Source organism: Neophocaena asiaeorientalis, unplaced genomic scaffold (assembly GCF_003031525.2).
Source record: "Neophocaena asiaeorientalis asiaeorientalis breed wild unplaced genomic scaffold, Neophocaena_asiaeorientalis_V1.1 scaffold438, whole genome shotgun sequence".
Taxonomy (NCBI): Eukaryota; Metazoa; Chordata; class Mammalia; order Artiodactyla; family Phocoenidae; genus Neophocaena; species Neophocaena asiaeorientalis.
Genome location: NW_020173491.1, coordinates 6,452,294 through 6,467,512, shown reverse-complemented (window position 1 = coordinate 6,467,512; position 15,219 = coordinate 6,452,294). Strand labels below are relative to the sequence as shown.

Here is a 15,219-nt window from a genome sequence, read left to right as displayed (position 1 = left end):
TTCTGTGGATCCACATCATTCAAAACATTTTATCAGAAAATAAGAAATGCTCCAAGCAAACTGACAAGTTATTTTGTATATTTATTATCAGATCATTGAGAAATCTTCCATACTACTTTGTCACAATACATAATTTAATTGATCTCACCTGGTTTAAAAGTAATCAAACAGGAACGATTAGTACAAGTACCTTCTGGGAAAACTAGTATCTTGGGAGAAAAGGAATAGATTTAATATTTCAGTCTAATTAATAGATTAGCTCTTTACTTCCTTTCTTAAGACTTTGCAAATAGTTGCCAATTTTTATAAAGCAAAAATAAAATAAAAGGCTAACACCTGATTCTAGTGAAAGCTAGAATCTGATTATTCGGTTTTGCTCTAAAAGAAGTGTAGTCTGACCATTAAGATAACTAGAAAATGAATTAAAGCTTTGAAGAGAGAATACACATAGTAAATATTTCTTAATGATGATGCTAATGATCTGAATAGACTTCGAAGAAGATGTAGACCCTGAATCATGGTCAAAGTGTGCATTTTAGGCAATATTAAATGCTTTCTTCTACTGCTGTACACCCTTAACCAAATCATTCCCTACTTCTTTGTTTCAGTTTTCCCATTAAATGATATTCCCTCTTACAACATATAGCTTTGGGACGTACTGAGAAAAAAGGAGGAAATGCCTACAATATGCTTTATGCTTACTTCAATTCGTTGACATATGGAATACAATTTAATGTCCTTTTTTGAGGAGGTGTTTTTACTTTTAATATACTTCTTTATGTTTTCCACACAAAAGATATGCAGTACAGTTCCTCATTAACTGAACAGCATAGCAGCTTCATTTTTCTGAAGCTTTTAGAATTTAGCAATGAGTAAATTGCTAGGCACATAAAACAAAAAAGAAAATCCCTGCACTAACAGCAGTTAGTAATGGGTATTTTATAATAATTAGAGGAGGAAAACATTATTAAGCTAAATTGTCACGATAACAAGTTATTGTTAAAATAAAAATTGTGAATAGGTGCAGTTCCATCCTCCAATTAAAAAAAAAACCAGGTTTCCTACCCCAATCGGATACAATATCAAATATGATTCATGGAGTGGATATTCTATATACTATGAACAATAAATTAATATAGAGTCAATCATAAAATCTCAAGAACTGGATGGGGCATTAAAAGTCATATAGCATCTCTAATGCTTGAATTCTTTTTACAGTATCCCACCCAAGTTGTTGCTTAGCCAATGCCTGAACATTCCAGAGAGAGATTCCAAATCAGACCATTCTAATTCTGGACAGAAAACTTGAGATGAGCAAAATGAACTGAAATCTACCTACTTGTTAACTTTCACCCACAAGTCCTAGATACATTCCTTGGAGCCAAGAGCAAAATCACACCCTTATTCCAAATGTCATTTCTTCCCAGTGACTTTTTAAATCATTCCTTACATGCCTTGGTTTCTAAAACTTCCTGGTTGGTCATATGCCTCTTGGTACTTTAACAACTACAAATCACCATGAGTGGCCAGATCACCTCAGGACCATGAGTTCTGCTAGAGATCACTTGTTTTCACCTGGGCAAAGATAGAAGGGTACTTATCAGAATCACCCATGAGGCTCCATTTATGCAATAAATGTTGCCCCTTCCACACCTTCAAAAAGCATTCCAGGGGAAGGAGGTGGTGGGATGGTAAAATGTGAAAAAGTTCTACAGGTGATTCTAATATGCCCCTGAACTAAAAAGACTGTCTAAATACACTTCAGATAAACTTAAGATTTTAATCATTTTCAAAATAAACCCACCATATTGTTGAGTATAACTGAGCTTCAGTATCTCATCTTTAAAAGGGAAAATAAATTCAGAGGTAGAGAATTACTTTTTATGACACAAAGTAAAAACCAGTTCAAAGAGTTTGGAGACTAAAAAAGAATGATACATTTAATTCCACAGAGTATCTCATGGGGAAGAGGACTTTTTAATCCTCACTCATTTATTCTGCTTCTAGACATCTAGCAGAAGGTATCCCCCAGTATTGGATCTGTGGATCCAAATGAGTATGTATACAAGTGTACAATAAATAAACTTTCAATATATTTAAATAAACATCTACTATGTTTTACCTGGGGCCATTCCCCTCCTGATGTGGCTCGCCTTATTATTTCATTTATTGTGTTTTTTCGAGAATCTGGATCTACACGGGACACCAACACTGGTTGCAGAGCCCGCAATATTCCTTTAAAACAAATGAAAAGTCACAACTAAGTCATTTTTGGGGCTAAAGCTACTACAGCAATGATACCAGATAAATCATAAAACAAATTGTATGGAAAATTAAAATGATAGCAAATCAAAGAGAACAACTTAAAAAAGCCCTCTAATTCAAAGTTTATTAGAACTTAGCTTCCAGCTTCAAAAGGATAGGTGGATATTTAGACCTAAAAATATTTCACTGATTTAACAGAAGTTAGCAGCAGGAATATGAAAAGAAGCAAATGCCGTTTTCTCCCTAAAAGACTTCTTCCTCAATTGACATTAAACATTTGGAATATACTATAAGATTATCTTGTTTTATTTCAGGAATATCCTGCAAACCGATTATGTGAAGTCATAGTACACGTGGGTAGGAGGCAATTATTATTTATCTTACTAAAATTTTCAGCACAATAGTCTTTTAAGTAGGTAGCTTCCTAGCACATGCAAAATAAACCTCAATTTACCAAAAGACTATTGCTAAACAACTTTTGGGGAAAATGTCATATTACACAAAGCAAGGTGGTTACCTTAAGAAAAAAGAGAGAGAGAGAGAGAGAGCCTGTCTTTCTTAGATGAATGACAAAGCTGTAAGAACTACTATTATTTCTCCAGAGTACCAAGGCAACATCAGGCAGTTTTCACATGCACTTTCTCACCACTTGATGTTTGGCAATAACCTTGGGACAACTGGTAGCAGTTACTTGGAGACTAATCCCCTGGGGAGAGAGCAAAGCATCTGGTGGGAAAAACATTTCACTTGCTTCATTATTTTTTATGGCAGGAAGCATTAATTGTTCCACATCATAACTTTCAAAGAGTTACACATTTGTCCCTCATGGAGATCTGGACAATAATGAAGAAAACAGAGTTAGGAGAAAAGACTTAGTGCATTTATTTATCAGTCTAATACCCTAAGGAGAAATTCACTGAAATAGCATGTAACCAGTGCTTTCACAGATTCTTAGATTAAATTCTCTCTCCAAAAAATCTACCATGTTTGGTATTTAAAAACTGTTCTTTTTGGCATATTTAGGAGCAGAAAGAGGTGATGGTGCAGTGACAGAGTTTAGACTTAAAAAGAATGATAAGGGTACAGATAGGGAAGTCTTTAATCTTTTTTCATAAATTCATTCTTGTGATATAGTACCTCATTAAAAGCAAGGAATATGTTTGAAGTGTTTTATTATTTTAAAGTTTTTTAAAAGTCTACCAATGAACTATACATGATTTTCTAAATTGAAAGCATGAACATGAAAATATTTTATCTCTGTTATCTTATAAAGTACTTACTGCCAATCAGAGGCACCTGCACATTCTCATGTCGAGATACTATAGAAGGTAACCCAGCCACAACACAGGCAATTCCATCAAAGAACGTTGAATGAGGGGCAACAACAAAAATTGGTGCTTCCACAGGACTTGCAATCTTTCCTTTCACGGTAACTATAAATCCCATTGAAAAGAACATGGCATGGCCTAGAAACTTCAAGACTGGCTGAGTAATTTTCCTTTGGAAATAAATACAAAAAAGGACATAATTAGCTTTGCCAACTACAGCTAACAGCAGGGTTTTACTCTAAAGCACAATGCAAAAACCAAGACAAGCTGGAGCACTTCATTTTAAAACGCGAGCTAAGAAGTATAGCTAACACTTCAGTGGAGCTCTTTCTGCCAGGCACTGTTCTAAGTAATTTATGCATATTAATTTATTTAATCCTTAGCCCAATTTTATGAAATAGATAGCATTTATTATTATCCCCATTTTATAGACATGAAAACTGAGTCCCAGAGAAGTAATTTTCCTAAGGCCATGTGGCTAATAAGTGGCTCCTTTATTCTGTGACTATAAAGTAACAAGAATGAATCTTAAACATGCATCCCCCACTGAGAAATCCAAATCAGTATTGTCCTTCAAAGGAGTCACCTTGGAAATCTATATTTGTGTAACAAGGATGCTGCTACCTCCCAAAACACTTTTAGAACCGGTATGTGGAAATTGTCCTCAGAATTATTTTAGGAATAAAATTTTAAAAGTAAGCCTTATTACCTATATCATTATAGCCCTTAGACATCATCAAGAATCTTAAGAAGTAAATTTACCATCTCACTTCTCTGGAACAAAGAAATTTCAATTCCAGAAATTGAATTGTTTACTCTTTAAAAAGAATCTGTCATTAAAGATTAGTTAATTCATCAAATTGTGCCAGGAATTGTGTTGGACACACAAGACAAGTAAGATCCAGTCTCTGTCCTTGATAAACTCAGTTGAGTAGAGAAACAAAAAAATAGCCCTGGAAGTACAAACACATGACAGACATCTCAGTATGTGAATAAGCATTATAGCTTTGCATGAAAAATGTCTCCCATAAGACATCCAGTGGGAGCTTTAAAAAATGGGCTTCCGATAGAATTCTCTCAAAATTCACATAATAATATAGTGAGGCGCTATTAAGCAACTAACTCCTGAGGATGTTTCTCTAACTTTAATTTCACGGTAAGGAGAAGTGAGACACAGAAAACCAAAGAACTTTTCCAGAGGGCACAGGGAAATGACCGATCTCTCCTTGCCCTGTAGTTTAGAGTTGAGATCTCTATTTATTTAAAGATAAAGAGCTCATCCCTTCACAGAATTTCTATACCTCCTATTTTTTATTTTTAGTGACACAGCCTGTAAAAACTATATTCCAAAATATCCTATATTCAGAGTCATAATTGTTGTTCACTGACTAAACTTTGACAAACTCTTCTTTATCTTGATTTTCCTAATATTTAGACATAGTTATTTCTTACCTCTTCCAACCAGTTATTGGGTGGGTCAGCTTTTCAGGACAGCATGTTGTTGAAATTGCAGCAAATGGCCACGCCAGTAATAAAATTAATGCCAGCAACAGGGCACGAATTGGAAGCAGGATAATTCCAAGAAAGAAAATCTGAAATCAAATTTGATTAAAAAAACAGATGACATTATTTTAATGCTGTAGTTATCAAACAGAAATACATAAGAGGAAAATCTTGTGCTATTCATGCATTCACTCAAAGATGAATTGGGCATTACCCTATACCAGACAAAGATCTAAGCACAAAGAAAATAAGACATTGTATCTGACCTCACAAAGCCTACAAAGCAGCAAAAGAAACAGGGAAGAAAACCAAGTACTGCCTGATCTGTATATCAATGAATGTGAATAGGGGCTGCTGGGGGAACAAAGAAAAGGTTTGTTGGACTTAGTAGTCAGGGAAAGCTTCCTGGAGGAGTTGAAGCTGAAACGTCTTGCTTTAAGAAGCAAGCAGAAGCTGGCAAGGTAAGAGGGGGAAATAGTTTTTTGAGAGCTATAAGTAGGATGAATATTAGTAAAGGCATTAGAGTGTGAAGAAGTAAATGTATTATTTTATATACCTGCCAGTCCTTTATAACTAACAATAAGGAGATGGGGGAGGAAATACAAGAAATAATAAAAACTAAATAAGAATAAGAATAAAAACTAAATAAATAAGAACAGCAAATAATACTGAGTGCTTACTATGTACCAGACACTCTAAGCACTTGGCATGTAGTAAATTATCTGAGTCTTACAACCTTAAGCTGTTTTACATACAAGAAAGGAGTGGCACAGAAGGAATTAAGTTAAACTGCTTAAGATCACACAGTGAGTGGCAGAACCAGGATTTGAAACCAATGTGGTTATAAAGCTCTTGCTCTTAATCCTATGTCTTTCAAGTGAAATAAACTATCCTTATACATCACAAATTGTCTTCTTTTTTTTTTAGCCAATTACACTACTCAAACAGTGCTGCCCTTCTCGTCTCTATTGGCCCATAATGTGAATCTGAGCATCATCAAATAATTTATGAGAAATGTCAAAAATATTGTAGTTATCAGATCTCTATCAAATTATATGTGTACATGTGTATGACTGAATTAAAAATTACATACAGGGCTTCCCTGGTGGCGCAGTGGTTGAGAGTCTGCCTGCCGATGCAGAGGACGCGGGTTCGTGCCCCAGTCCGGGAGGATCCCACATGCCGTGGAGCGGCTGGGCCCATGAGCCATGGCCACTGAGCCTGTGCGTCTGGAGCCTGTGCGTCCGGAGCCTGTGCGTCCGGAGCCTGTGCTCCGCAACGGGAGAGGCCGCAACAGTGAGAGGCCCACGTACCACCAAAAAAAAAAAAAAAAACAAAACATACAAGGAAATATACAGATCTTAAATGTATAATCAATGAGTTTTGATAAATGTGTACTCTTGTAACCATCACCTCAATCAAGATACAGAACACATCTGCCACTCAGAAAGTTGCCTCATACCTCTTTCAGTCAATCCTTATCCTCTTAGGCAACGAATGCTGGATGTTTATCATCATATATTATTAGTTTTGCATGTTCTTGAGTGTCATATAAATGGAATCATACATTATGCATTCTTGTGTGTCTCACTTCTTCCACTTAACATAATGTTTTTGAAATTCAACTATGTTGCTTTCGATGTCAGTAAGTCATTCTTTCTGACTGCAGATTATTATTCTACTATATGACCATATGACAATCTGTCTATTCTCCTGTTGATGAACATTTGGGCTGTTTCCAGTTGTGGGCTATTATGAATACAGCCACTACAAACATTCTTCTACAAGCCATTTTGGGAATAGTTGCTTTCGTTTCTCTTAGGTAAATACCTAGGAGTGGAATTGCTGGGTCATAGATGTAGTTTAACTTTATAAGAAACTGGCCAAACAATTTTCCAAAGTGGCTGTATCATTTTAAAGTGTTACTGGTAGTGAATGAGAATTTCAGTTACTGTACATCCTTGCTGACATTTGGTGTTTGTAGTCTTTTATAAAAATCAATTTTACTAAGGCATAATTTACATAAAATAAAATGCACCTATTTTAAGTATGAGGTTTTCAAATGCATAACCCTATGCAGACACCACTATAATCAAGATATAGATCATTTCCATCACCCAGAAAAGTTCCCTTGTTCCTCTTTGGGGGTTTTTTTTGTTTTTTTTTTTGTGGTACGCGGGCCTCTCACTGTTGTGGCCTCTCCCGTTGCGGAGCACAGGCTCCGGACGCGCAGGCTCAGCAGCCATGGCTCACGGGCCTAGCCGCTCCGCAGCATGTGGGATCTTCCCAGACCAGGGCATGAACCCGTGTCCCCTGCATCGGCAGGTGGAGTCTCAATCACTGCGCCACCAGGGAAGCCCCCCTTGTGCCTCTTTGCAGTCAATATATCCTCAGTGTATAGCAACCACTGACAGTCAGTCTTTCTTTCACTATAGTTTTTGCCTGTTCCATATTTTCATATAAATGAAACCACACAGTATGTACTCTTTTATGTCTGGCTTCTTTCACTTCATATTTTTGAGATTCAACCATGTTGTCATATGTATCAGTAGTATAGTCTTTTTAATTGCAGAGTAATATTCCACTGTATGAATGTATCACATTTAATCTATCCATTAATCTGTTCAGGGACATTTAGCCTATTATAAGTTTTTAGCTATTATGAGTAAACATTGATGTTTGAGTCTCTATGTGGGCATACATTTTCATTTGAATCTCTATGTGGACATACATTTTCATTTCAATTGTTGGGCCAGGATATGCCAAATTGTTTTCCAAAGTAGTTGTATCATTTTATATCTCCACCAACAAAGTATGAAATTTCCTGTTGCTTCACATCCTCATCAACATTCAGTGTTGTCAGTCTTTGTAGCCATTCTAGTGGGTGTAAAATGATATCTCACTGTGGTTTTAATTCATATTTCCTTGATGAACAATGATGGTGAGCACATTTTTTCATGTGCTTATTGGTCATCCCTTTAACCTAACTGTTCGAGTCTTTGGCCCATTTTTATTGGGTAGTTAGTCCTTTTCTTATCAATTTGTAGGCGTTCTTTATATGTTCTGTTTACAAGCCCTTTTTCAATACATGTATAGAAAATATTTTCTCCCATTTCATGGTGTGCCTTTTCATTTTCTTTATTTTTTTTTAATTTAATTTATTTATTTTCATCTGTGTTGGATCTTTGTTGCTGTGTGTGGGCTTTCTCTAGTTGCGGTGAGCTGGGGCTTCTCTTCATTGTGGTACACGGGCTTCTCATTGTGGTGGCTTCTGTTTGTTGTGGAGCATGGGCTCTAGGTGCGCAGGCTTCAGTAGTTGTGGCACACTGGCTCAATAGTTGTGGCTCAGGGGCTCTAGAGCACAGGCTCAGTAGTTGTGGCACACGGGCTTAGTTGCTCCACGGCATGTGGGATCTTTCCGCACCAGGGCTCAAACCCGTGTCTCCTGCATTGGCAGGCGGATTATTAACCACTGAGCACCAGGGAAGTCCGCCTTTTCATTTTTTTAATGGTATCCTTTGATGAGAAGAATTTTAATTCTGATGAAGACTAATTTATCAATTTTTATTTTCTGTTTAGTTCTCTTCTGCATCCTTTCTAAGAAATCTTTACCTATCTCAAGATCATATTTTATATTTTCTTCTTCTTCTAGAAGATATATGAGTTTTGCTTTTATGTTCAAGACTATGATCCATCTTAAATTACTTTCTGTGTAGTGTGCAGAAGGGATCAAGTTTTTTTTTTTTTTTTTGGCTGTATGCGGGCCTCTCACTGTTGTGGCCTCTCCCGTTGCGGAGCACAGGCTCCGGACGCGCAGGCTCAGCGGCCATGGCTCACAGGCCCAGCAGCTCCACGGCACGTGGGATCCTCCCGGACCGGGGCACAAACCTGCGTCCCCCGCATCGGCAGGCGGACCCCCAACCACTGCACCACCAGGGGGGAAGCCCGTCAAGTTTCATTTTTATCCATAGATTTATCTACTTTTTCCAGAACCAATTCCATCCCCCCTCCTTTTTTTTTTGGCTGTGCTGCGGCTTGTGGGATCTTAGTTCCCCAACCAGGGATTGAACCCTGGCCCCAGCAATGAAAGCGCCGAGTCCTAAACACTGGACTGCCAGGGAATTCCCCAGAACCAATTTTTGAAAAGACTTCACATTCCCCGATAAATTCTCTTGGCCACTTTGTCAAAAATCAATTGAACATACATGTGGGCTCTCTATTCTGTTCAATTGATCTATTCATCTGTCCTTCTGTTGATCCTACCCTCTTAATTGCTGTAGCTTTCTAGTAATTCTTGACATAATGTAGTGTATGTCCTCCAACTTTTTCTTTTTCAAGTTTTTTTTGGGCTAATATAGATCCTTTGCATTTCCACATAAATTTCAGAATTAGTCAGTTTCCACACAAACAAAAAGCCTGTTGGGATTTTTGTTGAGATTTCAGTGAATCTATAGATCAATTTGGGAGGAATTATCATCTTAATAATGTCGATTCTTCAAACTTATAAACATGGTATATCTCTTCATTTTACGTAAATCTTCATTAATTTCTCACAATGGTGTTTTGTTGTTTTCATTGTAGTGGTCTTACATGCTTTTGGTTAATATATTCCTACGTATTTCAGGTCGTTTTATTGCTATTATGAGATTATTTAATTTCATTTTGCAATTGTTTGCGGCTAGTATATACACAAAGTTGATTTAAAATTTTAATCTTTAAACATTATTAAGATGACAAAATCAATTCTGAGTAACTCTGTCAAATTAAAAGGATTACCCATTATATTGCCATTTGGTAATATGTCATCTCTGTAGGAAGGCCTTCTTTCAACACTCTACTGGGATTATTTTCCTCTCTGGACTTACTTCATAGCACTTACTAAAACATGGAATTGTATATTTCTATACTTGCTTGTTTAACTTTTTCAGTGAAATACAAGCTTTAAATAGGCAGGGTCCTTATTTCTCTTGTTCATTGCTATGTCTCCGGGGATTAACAGTGTGCCTGGCACATAGTAGGCATCCAACAAATATTTTTGGTATGGTAAATGACCCCACAATTACAACCACTCATTTTAATTCCATATTCTATTGAGGAAATAGAAGCTAGGCTAATTTTTTATATGCCATTGTGTAGCAGACCCTTAAACGGTCAAAAAAGAGAAGGGGAGCAATAAAGCTAAGCCCTATAATGAGACACAAAAGTCACAACAGTCCTTAAGCAAGACGTTGATCATCATTTAGGATTAAATTTAGTCTGATTTAATCATATCAAATCATACTTAAATGCAAGTATATCAATCTTTTAAACTGGATAATACAGACAACATTGTTTTTCAATCATGTCTATTTAAATTTTCCTTTTACCCAGACTGTTCAAGCCATTGAAACTACCTTGGAATCTCTGGTCTATATGCATTTTTAATTTTTTTTTTTTTTTGGGTTACGCGGGCCTCTCACTGTTGTGGCCTCTCCCGTTGCGGAGCACAGGCTCCGGACGCGCAGGCTCAGCGGCCATGGCTCACGGGCCCAGCCACTCCGCGGCATGTGGGATCTTCCTGGACCGGGGCGCGAACCCGTGTCCCCCGCATTGGCAGGCGGACTCTCAACCACTGCGCCACCAGGGAAGCCCGCATTTTAAATTTTTAAAAAAATATCGAGACTATATTCATTTCTATCCAATCCAAGTGGTAAATTTTAAGTGCAGTATACAATTATAGATAACAAAGAGCATAACTATCAATATTAATTAAGATCAGCAAACAATACCAGATTCTTTCACACATTATCTCACTTAAATTTTAATCCCTCTTCCATGTATTATTATTCCTATTTAATAGATGAGGAAAGTGAAGTTCAGAGAGGTTAAGTGACTTGGCCAAAGCTATACAACTAATAAATGGCAGGGCCTGAGCAGGTTTTCTGACTAAGACTAGTGATCTTTCCATCATCCTACAACTCTTGCAGGGTTATTTGAAAGTGCTCTCAAAATGGTTGCAGACATGCTATTAAAAAAACCCCAAAAACTCAAAAAACTTAATAATTTACTCCAGGTACAATATAAATACTTATAAATATGCCACTTTGAGCCTCTCTGCAAAACATGAAGCCAAATAGACGGACGTGACTTTCATTTAAGTATGACCGATTTGACTCAATCAGACCAAAAGGAACCTTGAATGATAGTCAAAGTATTTATTATTTCAGAAGTTTTAAGATATAAAGAGAATATCTATCCATTTAAAGACATGAAGATCAAATTTTTAAACACTTAGTTTCTTTACAAAGAGGTATTACTACATTCACTATCTTCCTCTTCCTCTCTCACATCTTTCTTCAACCAGACACCCATCTACCATTATTCTAACCACCACCCCATACTGCTTAGCCAAAAAGTGCGCATGCGTTTTTTCCTGAAGATATTCACTTAACCTGCTTCCATCGTAGAGAACAACAGTCTCAGGGCACACAAGTATGCCGTGCAAAAATTACACTATTTCAAATCCAAAGTAAATAAATGGGTGAGATGGACAGGAAAATATTAAAACCATTTTTCCCACGCAGAACACAAAGGACAAACGTAGCTTGCATAGTCTATCTTGTTCTCTGATCACTAACTTCACCAAACAGGAAGTCCAAAGAGTGGGTGTAAGTGCTAATGGTAAATGCAGCGTTTTACAAGAAAAAGGAAAGGACAGGGAACTTCCTTTTTGTATGTAGCTGTTTTTAAGGAAGAAAGAAAGTCTGAGCTGCTTCTCATCCTTGAATGTAGAAGTGTTTGGGTGAAAACTGACTCAGGACCAAAAACTCTTGAATACCTTAAGCTGCCCCATATTATCCCTTTTCTTAGACTGTGATTTCCCGTCCTTGATGCCCCTGCTCAGCCAGAGCATCCCAGCCTTTCTTCTTGTTCTAATTCCAGACCTGGGTTCCCTGCCTTCTCCCTTACTCTTCCCATCCCAGACTGACTCCTCTCCTTCCCTGCGGCAAAGCGAAAACTTCCCCAAACCCACTCTCCTGTGCTACGATGACCTCCCACTAGACTTTCACACACTCAAGTCGAAGTTCTCCCACAGTCGTTCCCTCTTCTCGGCATGGAATGTTTCCTCTGCCAACGGCCCGCCTGCTCAGCCTCCTCCTGTTTAGGACCTTCCTCCAAGGCCCACCTGTTCTTTGCGTCTTCTTTTCTCACACACGTCCCCAGACCATCCTCCTAGGGCCCTCAATTCTCCCTCCGGCATCTCTGTCCCCTGCAGACTCATGGCCTCTTCAAAAGCCCTCTCCTCTCAGATCCACACCCCTGTCTTCCTCAGAGCCTTGCTTCCCAGACTCAGCCACTCCCCTCTGACAACAACCTCCCCTGACAGGCCCAAGCTCCCCTCAGACTGCCTCCTCTCTCAGACCCACGTCCCCCCCCTGAATCTGCGTTCCCTGTCAGACGTCCCTCCCCTGGACCTTAGTCCCCTGTCAGACGCTCCTCACCTGGATCTGCGTCCCCTGGCAGACGCCCCTCACCTGGATCTGCGTCCCCTGTCAGACGCCCCTCGCCTGGATCTGCGTCCCCTGTCAGACGCCCCTCGCCTGGATCTGCGTCCCCTGTCAGACGCCCCTCGCCTGGATCTGCGTCCCCTGTCAGACGCCCCTCGCCTGGATCTGCGTCCCCTGTCAGACGCCCCTCGCCTGGATCTGCGTCCCCTGTCAGACGCCCCTCGCCTGGATCTGCGTCCCCTGTCAGACGCCCCTCGCCTGGATCTGCGTCCCCTGTCAGACGCCCCTCGCCTGGATCTGCGTCCCCTGTCAGACGCCCCTCGCCTGGATCTGCGTCCCCTGTCAGACGCCCCTCGCCTGGATCTGCGTCCCCTGTCAGACGCCCCTCGCCTGGATCTGCGTCCCCTGTCAGACGCCCCTCGCCTGGATCTGCGTCCCCTGTCAGACGCCCCTCGCCTGGATCTGCGTCCCCTGTCAGACGCCCCTCGCCTGGATCTGCGTCCCCTGTCAGACGCCCCTCGCCTGGATCTGCGTCCCCTGTCAGACGCCCCTCGCCTGGATCTGCGTCCCCTGTCAGACGCCCCTCGCCTGGATCTGCGTCCCCTGTCAGACGCCCCTCGCCTGGATCTGCGTCCCCTGTCAGACGCCCCTCGCCTGGATCTGCGTCCCCTGTCAGACGCCCCTCGCCTGGATCTGCGTCCCCTGTCAGACGCCCCTCGCCTGGATCTGCGTCCCCTGTCAGACGCCCCTCGCCTGGATCTGCGTCCCCTGTCAGACGCCCCTCGCCTGGATCTGCGTCCCCTGTCAGACGCCCCTCGCCTGGATCTGCGTCCCCTGTCAGACGCCCCTCGCCTGGATCTGCGTCCCCTGTCAGACGCCCCTCGCCTGGATCTGCGTCCCCTGTCAGACGCCCCTCGCCTGGATCTGCGTCCCCTGTCAGACGCCCCTCGCCTGGATCTGCGTCCCCTGTCAGACGCCCCTCGCCTGGATCTGCGTCCCCTGTCAGACGCCCCTCGCCTGGATCTGCGTCCCCTGTCAGACGCCCCTCGCCTGGATCTGCGTCCCCTGTCAGACGCCCCTCGCCTGGATCTGCGTCCCCTGTCAGACGCCCCTCGCCTGGATCTGCGTCCCCTGTCAGACGCCCCTCGCCTGGATCTGCGTCCCCTGTCAGACGCCCCTCGCCTGGATCTGCGTCCCCTGTCAGACGCCCCTCGCCTGGATCTGCGTCCCCTGTCAGACGCCCCTCGCCTGGATCTGCGTCCCCTGTCAGACGCCCCTCGCCTGGATCTGCGTCCCCTGTCAGACGCCCCTCGCCTGGATCTGCGTCCCCTGTCAGACGCCCCTCGCCTGGATCTGCGTCCCCTGTCAGACGCCCCTCGCCTGGATCTGCGTCCCCTGTCAGACGCCCCTCGCCTGGATCTGCGTCCCCTGTCAGACGCCCCTCGCCTGGATCTGCGTCCCCTGTCAGACGCCCCTCGCCTGGATCTGCGTCCCCTGTCAGACGCCCCTCGCCTGGATCTGCGTCCCCTGTCAGACGCCCCTCGCCTGGATCTGCGTCCCCTGTCAGACGCCCCTCGCCTGGATCTGCGTCCCCTGTCAGACGCCCCTCGCCTGGATCTGCGTCCCCTGTCAGACGCCCCTCGCCTGGATCTGCGTCCCCTGTCAGACGCCCCTCGCCTGGATCTGCGTCCCCTGTCAGACGCCCCTCGCCTGGATCTGCGTCCCCTGTCAGACGCCCCTCGCCTGGATCTGCGTCCCCTGTCAGACGCCCCTCGCCTGGATCTGCGTCCCCTGTCAGACGCCCCTCGCCTGGATCTGCGTCCCCTGTCAGACGCCCCTCGCCTGGATCTGCGTCCCCTGTCAGACGCCCCTCGCCTGGATCTGCGTCCCCTGTCAGACGCCCCTCGCCTGGATCTGCGTCCCCTGTCAGACGCCCCTCGCCTGGATCTGCGTCCCCTGTCAGACGCCCCTCGCCTGGATCTGCGTCCCCTGTCAGACGCCCCTCGCCTGGATCTGCGTCCCCTGTCAGACGCCCCTCGCCTGGATCTGCGTCCCCTGTCAGACGCCCCTCGCCTGGATCTGCGTCCCCTGTCAGACGCCCCTCGCCTGGATCTGCGTCCCCTGTCAGACGCCCCTCGCCTGGATCTGCGTCCCCTGTCAGACGCCCCTCACCTGAATCTGCGTCCCCTGTCAGACCCTCGCCCCGCACCTGGATGCGCCTCGCCGCGCCCAGCCTTGTCTGCTGCACGAAGGGGTTGCGCACGGGCGGCGGGAAGAAGGACGTCTGGCGGGGCACTCTGGGCGGCCGCTGCCCCGCGTTCCCGACGCCCGCGCCGGGTCCCGAGGCCGCCACCGCCGCCGCCTCAGCGCACCGGTTCATGGCCGAGCCCGGCGCCTCACAGGAGCGAAGAGACCCAAGCGGCGCGCGCGAGCTGCCGCTGCCGCCAAGGCTTGAGGGGGATCAGCTTAGGAGTCCGGGGTCTTTGCGCAGGCGCCAAAGTTACCTACCCGCCCTCCGGTCTCGCCCCGCCCCCTCCGGCTCTGAACACGCCCAGGCCCTGGCCCCACCCCCTGAGCACACCCCCCCACCCTTTTAGGTTGTCCGGCTCTTCCACTTGGGGTTAATAGCTCAGCCT

The 15,219-nt window shown here is 43.5% G+C and overlaps 1 protein-coding gene across 2 annotated transcripts in view; it reads right to left on the bottom strand.

Annotated features, from left to right (window-relative positions):
• LPCAT2 (lysophosphatidylcholine acyltransferase 2) overlaps positions 1–15,089 on the bottom strand; it is a 68,406-nt gene extending 53,317 nt beyond the window's left edge. Inside the window, exons 1-5 of one of the 2 annotated variants that reach the window (XM_024747330.1) lie at positions 14,793–15,089; positions 5,046–5,185; positions 3,546–3,763; positions 2,123–2,235; positions 149–209 (exon numbers count right to left, since the gene is read on the bottom strand). In XM_024747330.1, coding sequence (XP_024603098.1) covers positions 149–209; positions 2,123–2,235; positions 3,546–3,763; positions 5,046–5,185; positions 14,793–14,963 — 703 coding nt within the window. In that variant the 5' untranslated portion in view covers positions 14,964–15,089. The remainder of the gene's footprint in view (positions 1–148; positions 210–2,122; positions 2,236–3,545; positions 3,764–5,045; positions 5,186–14,792) is intronic. The other variant, XM_024747331.1, reaches the window with a different exon arrangement.
• Between the last annotated feature and the right edge of the window lie 130 nt (positions 15,090–15,219).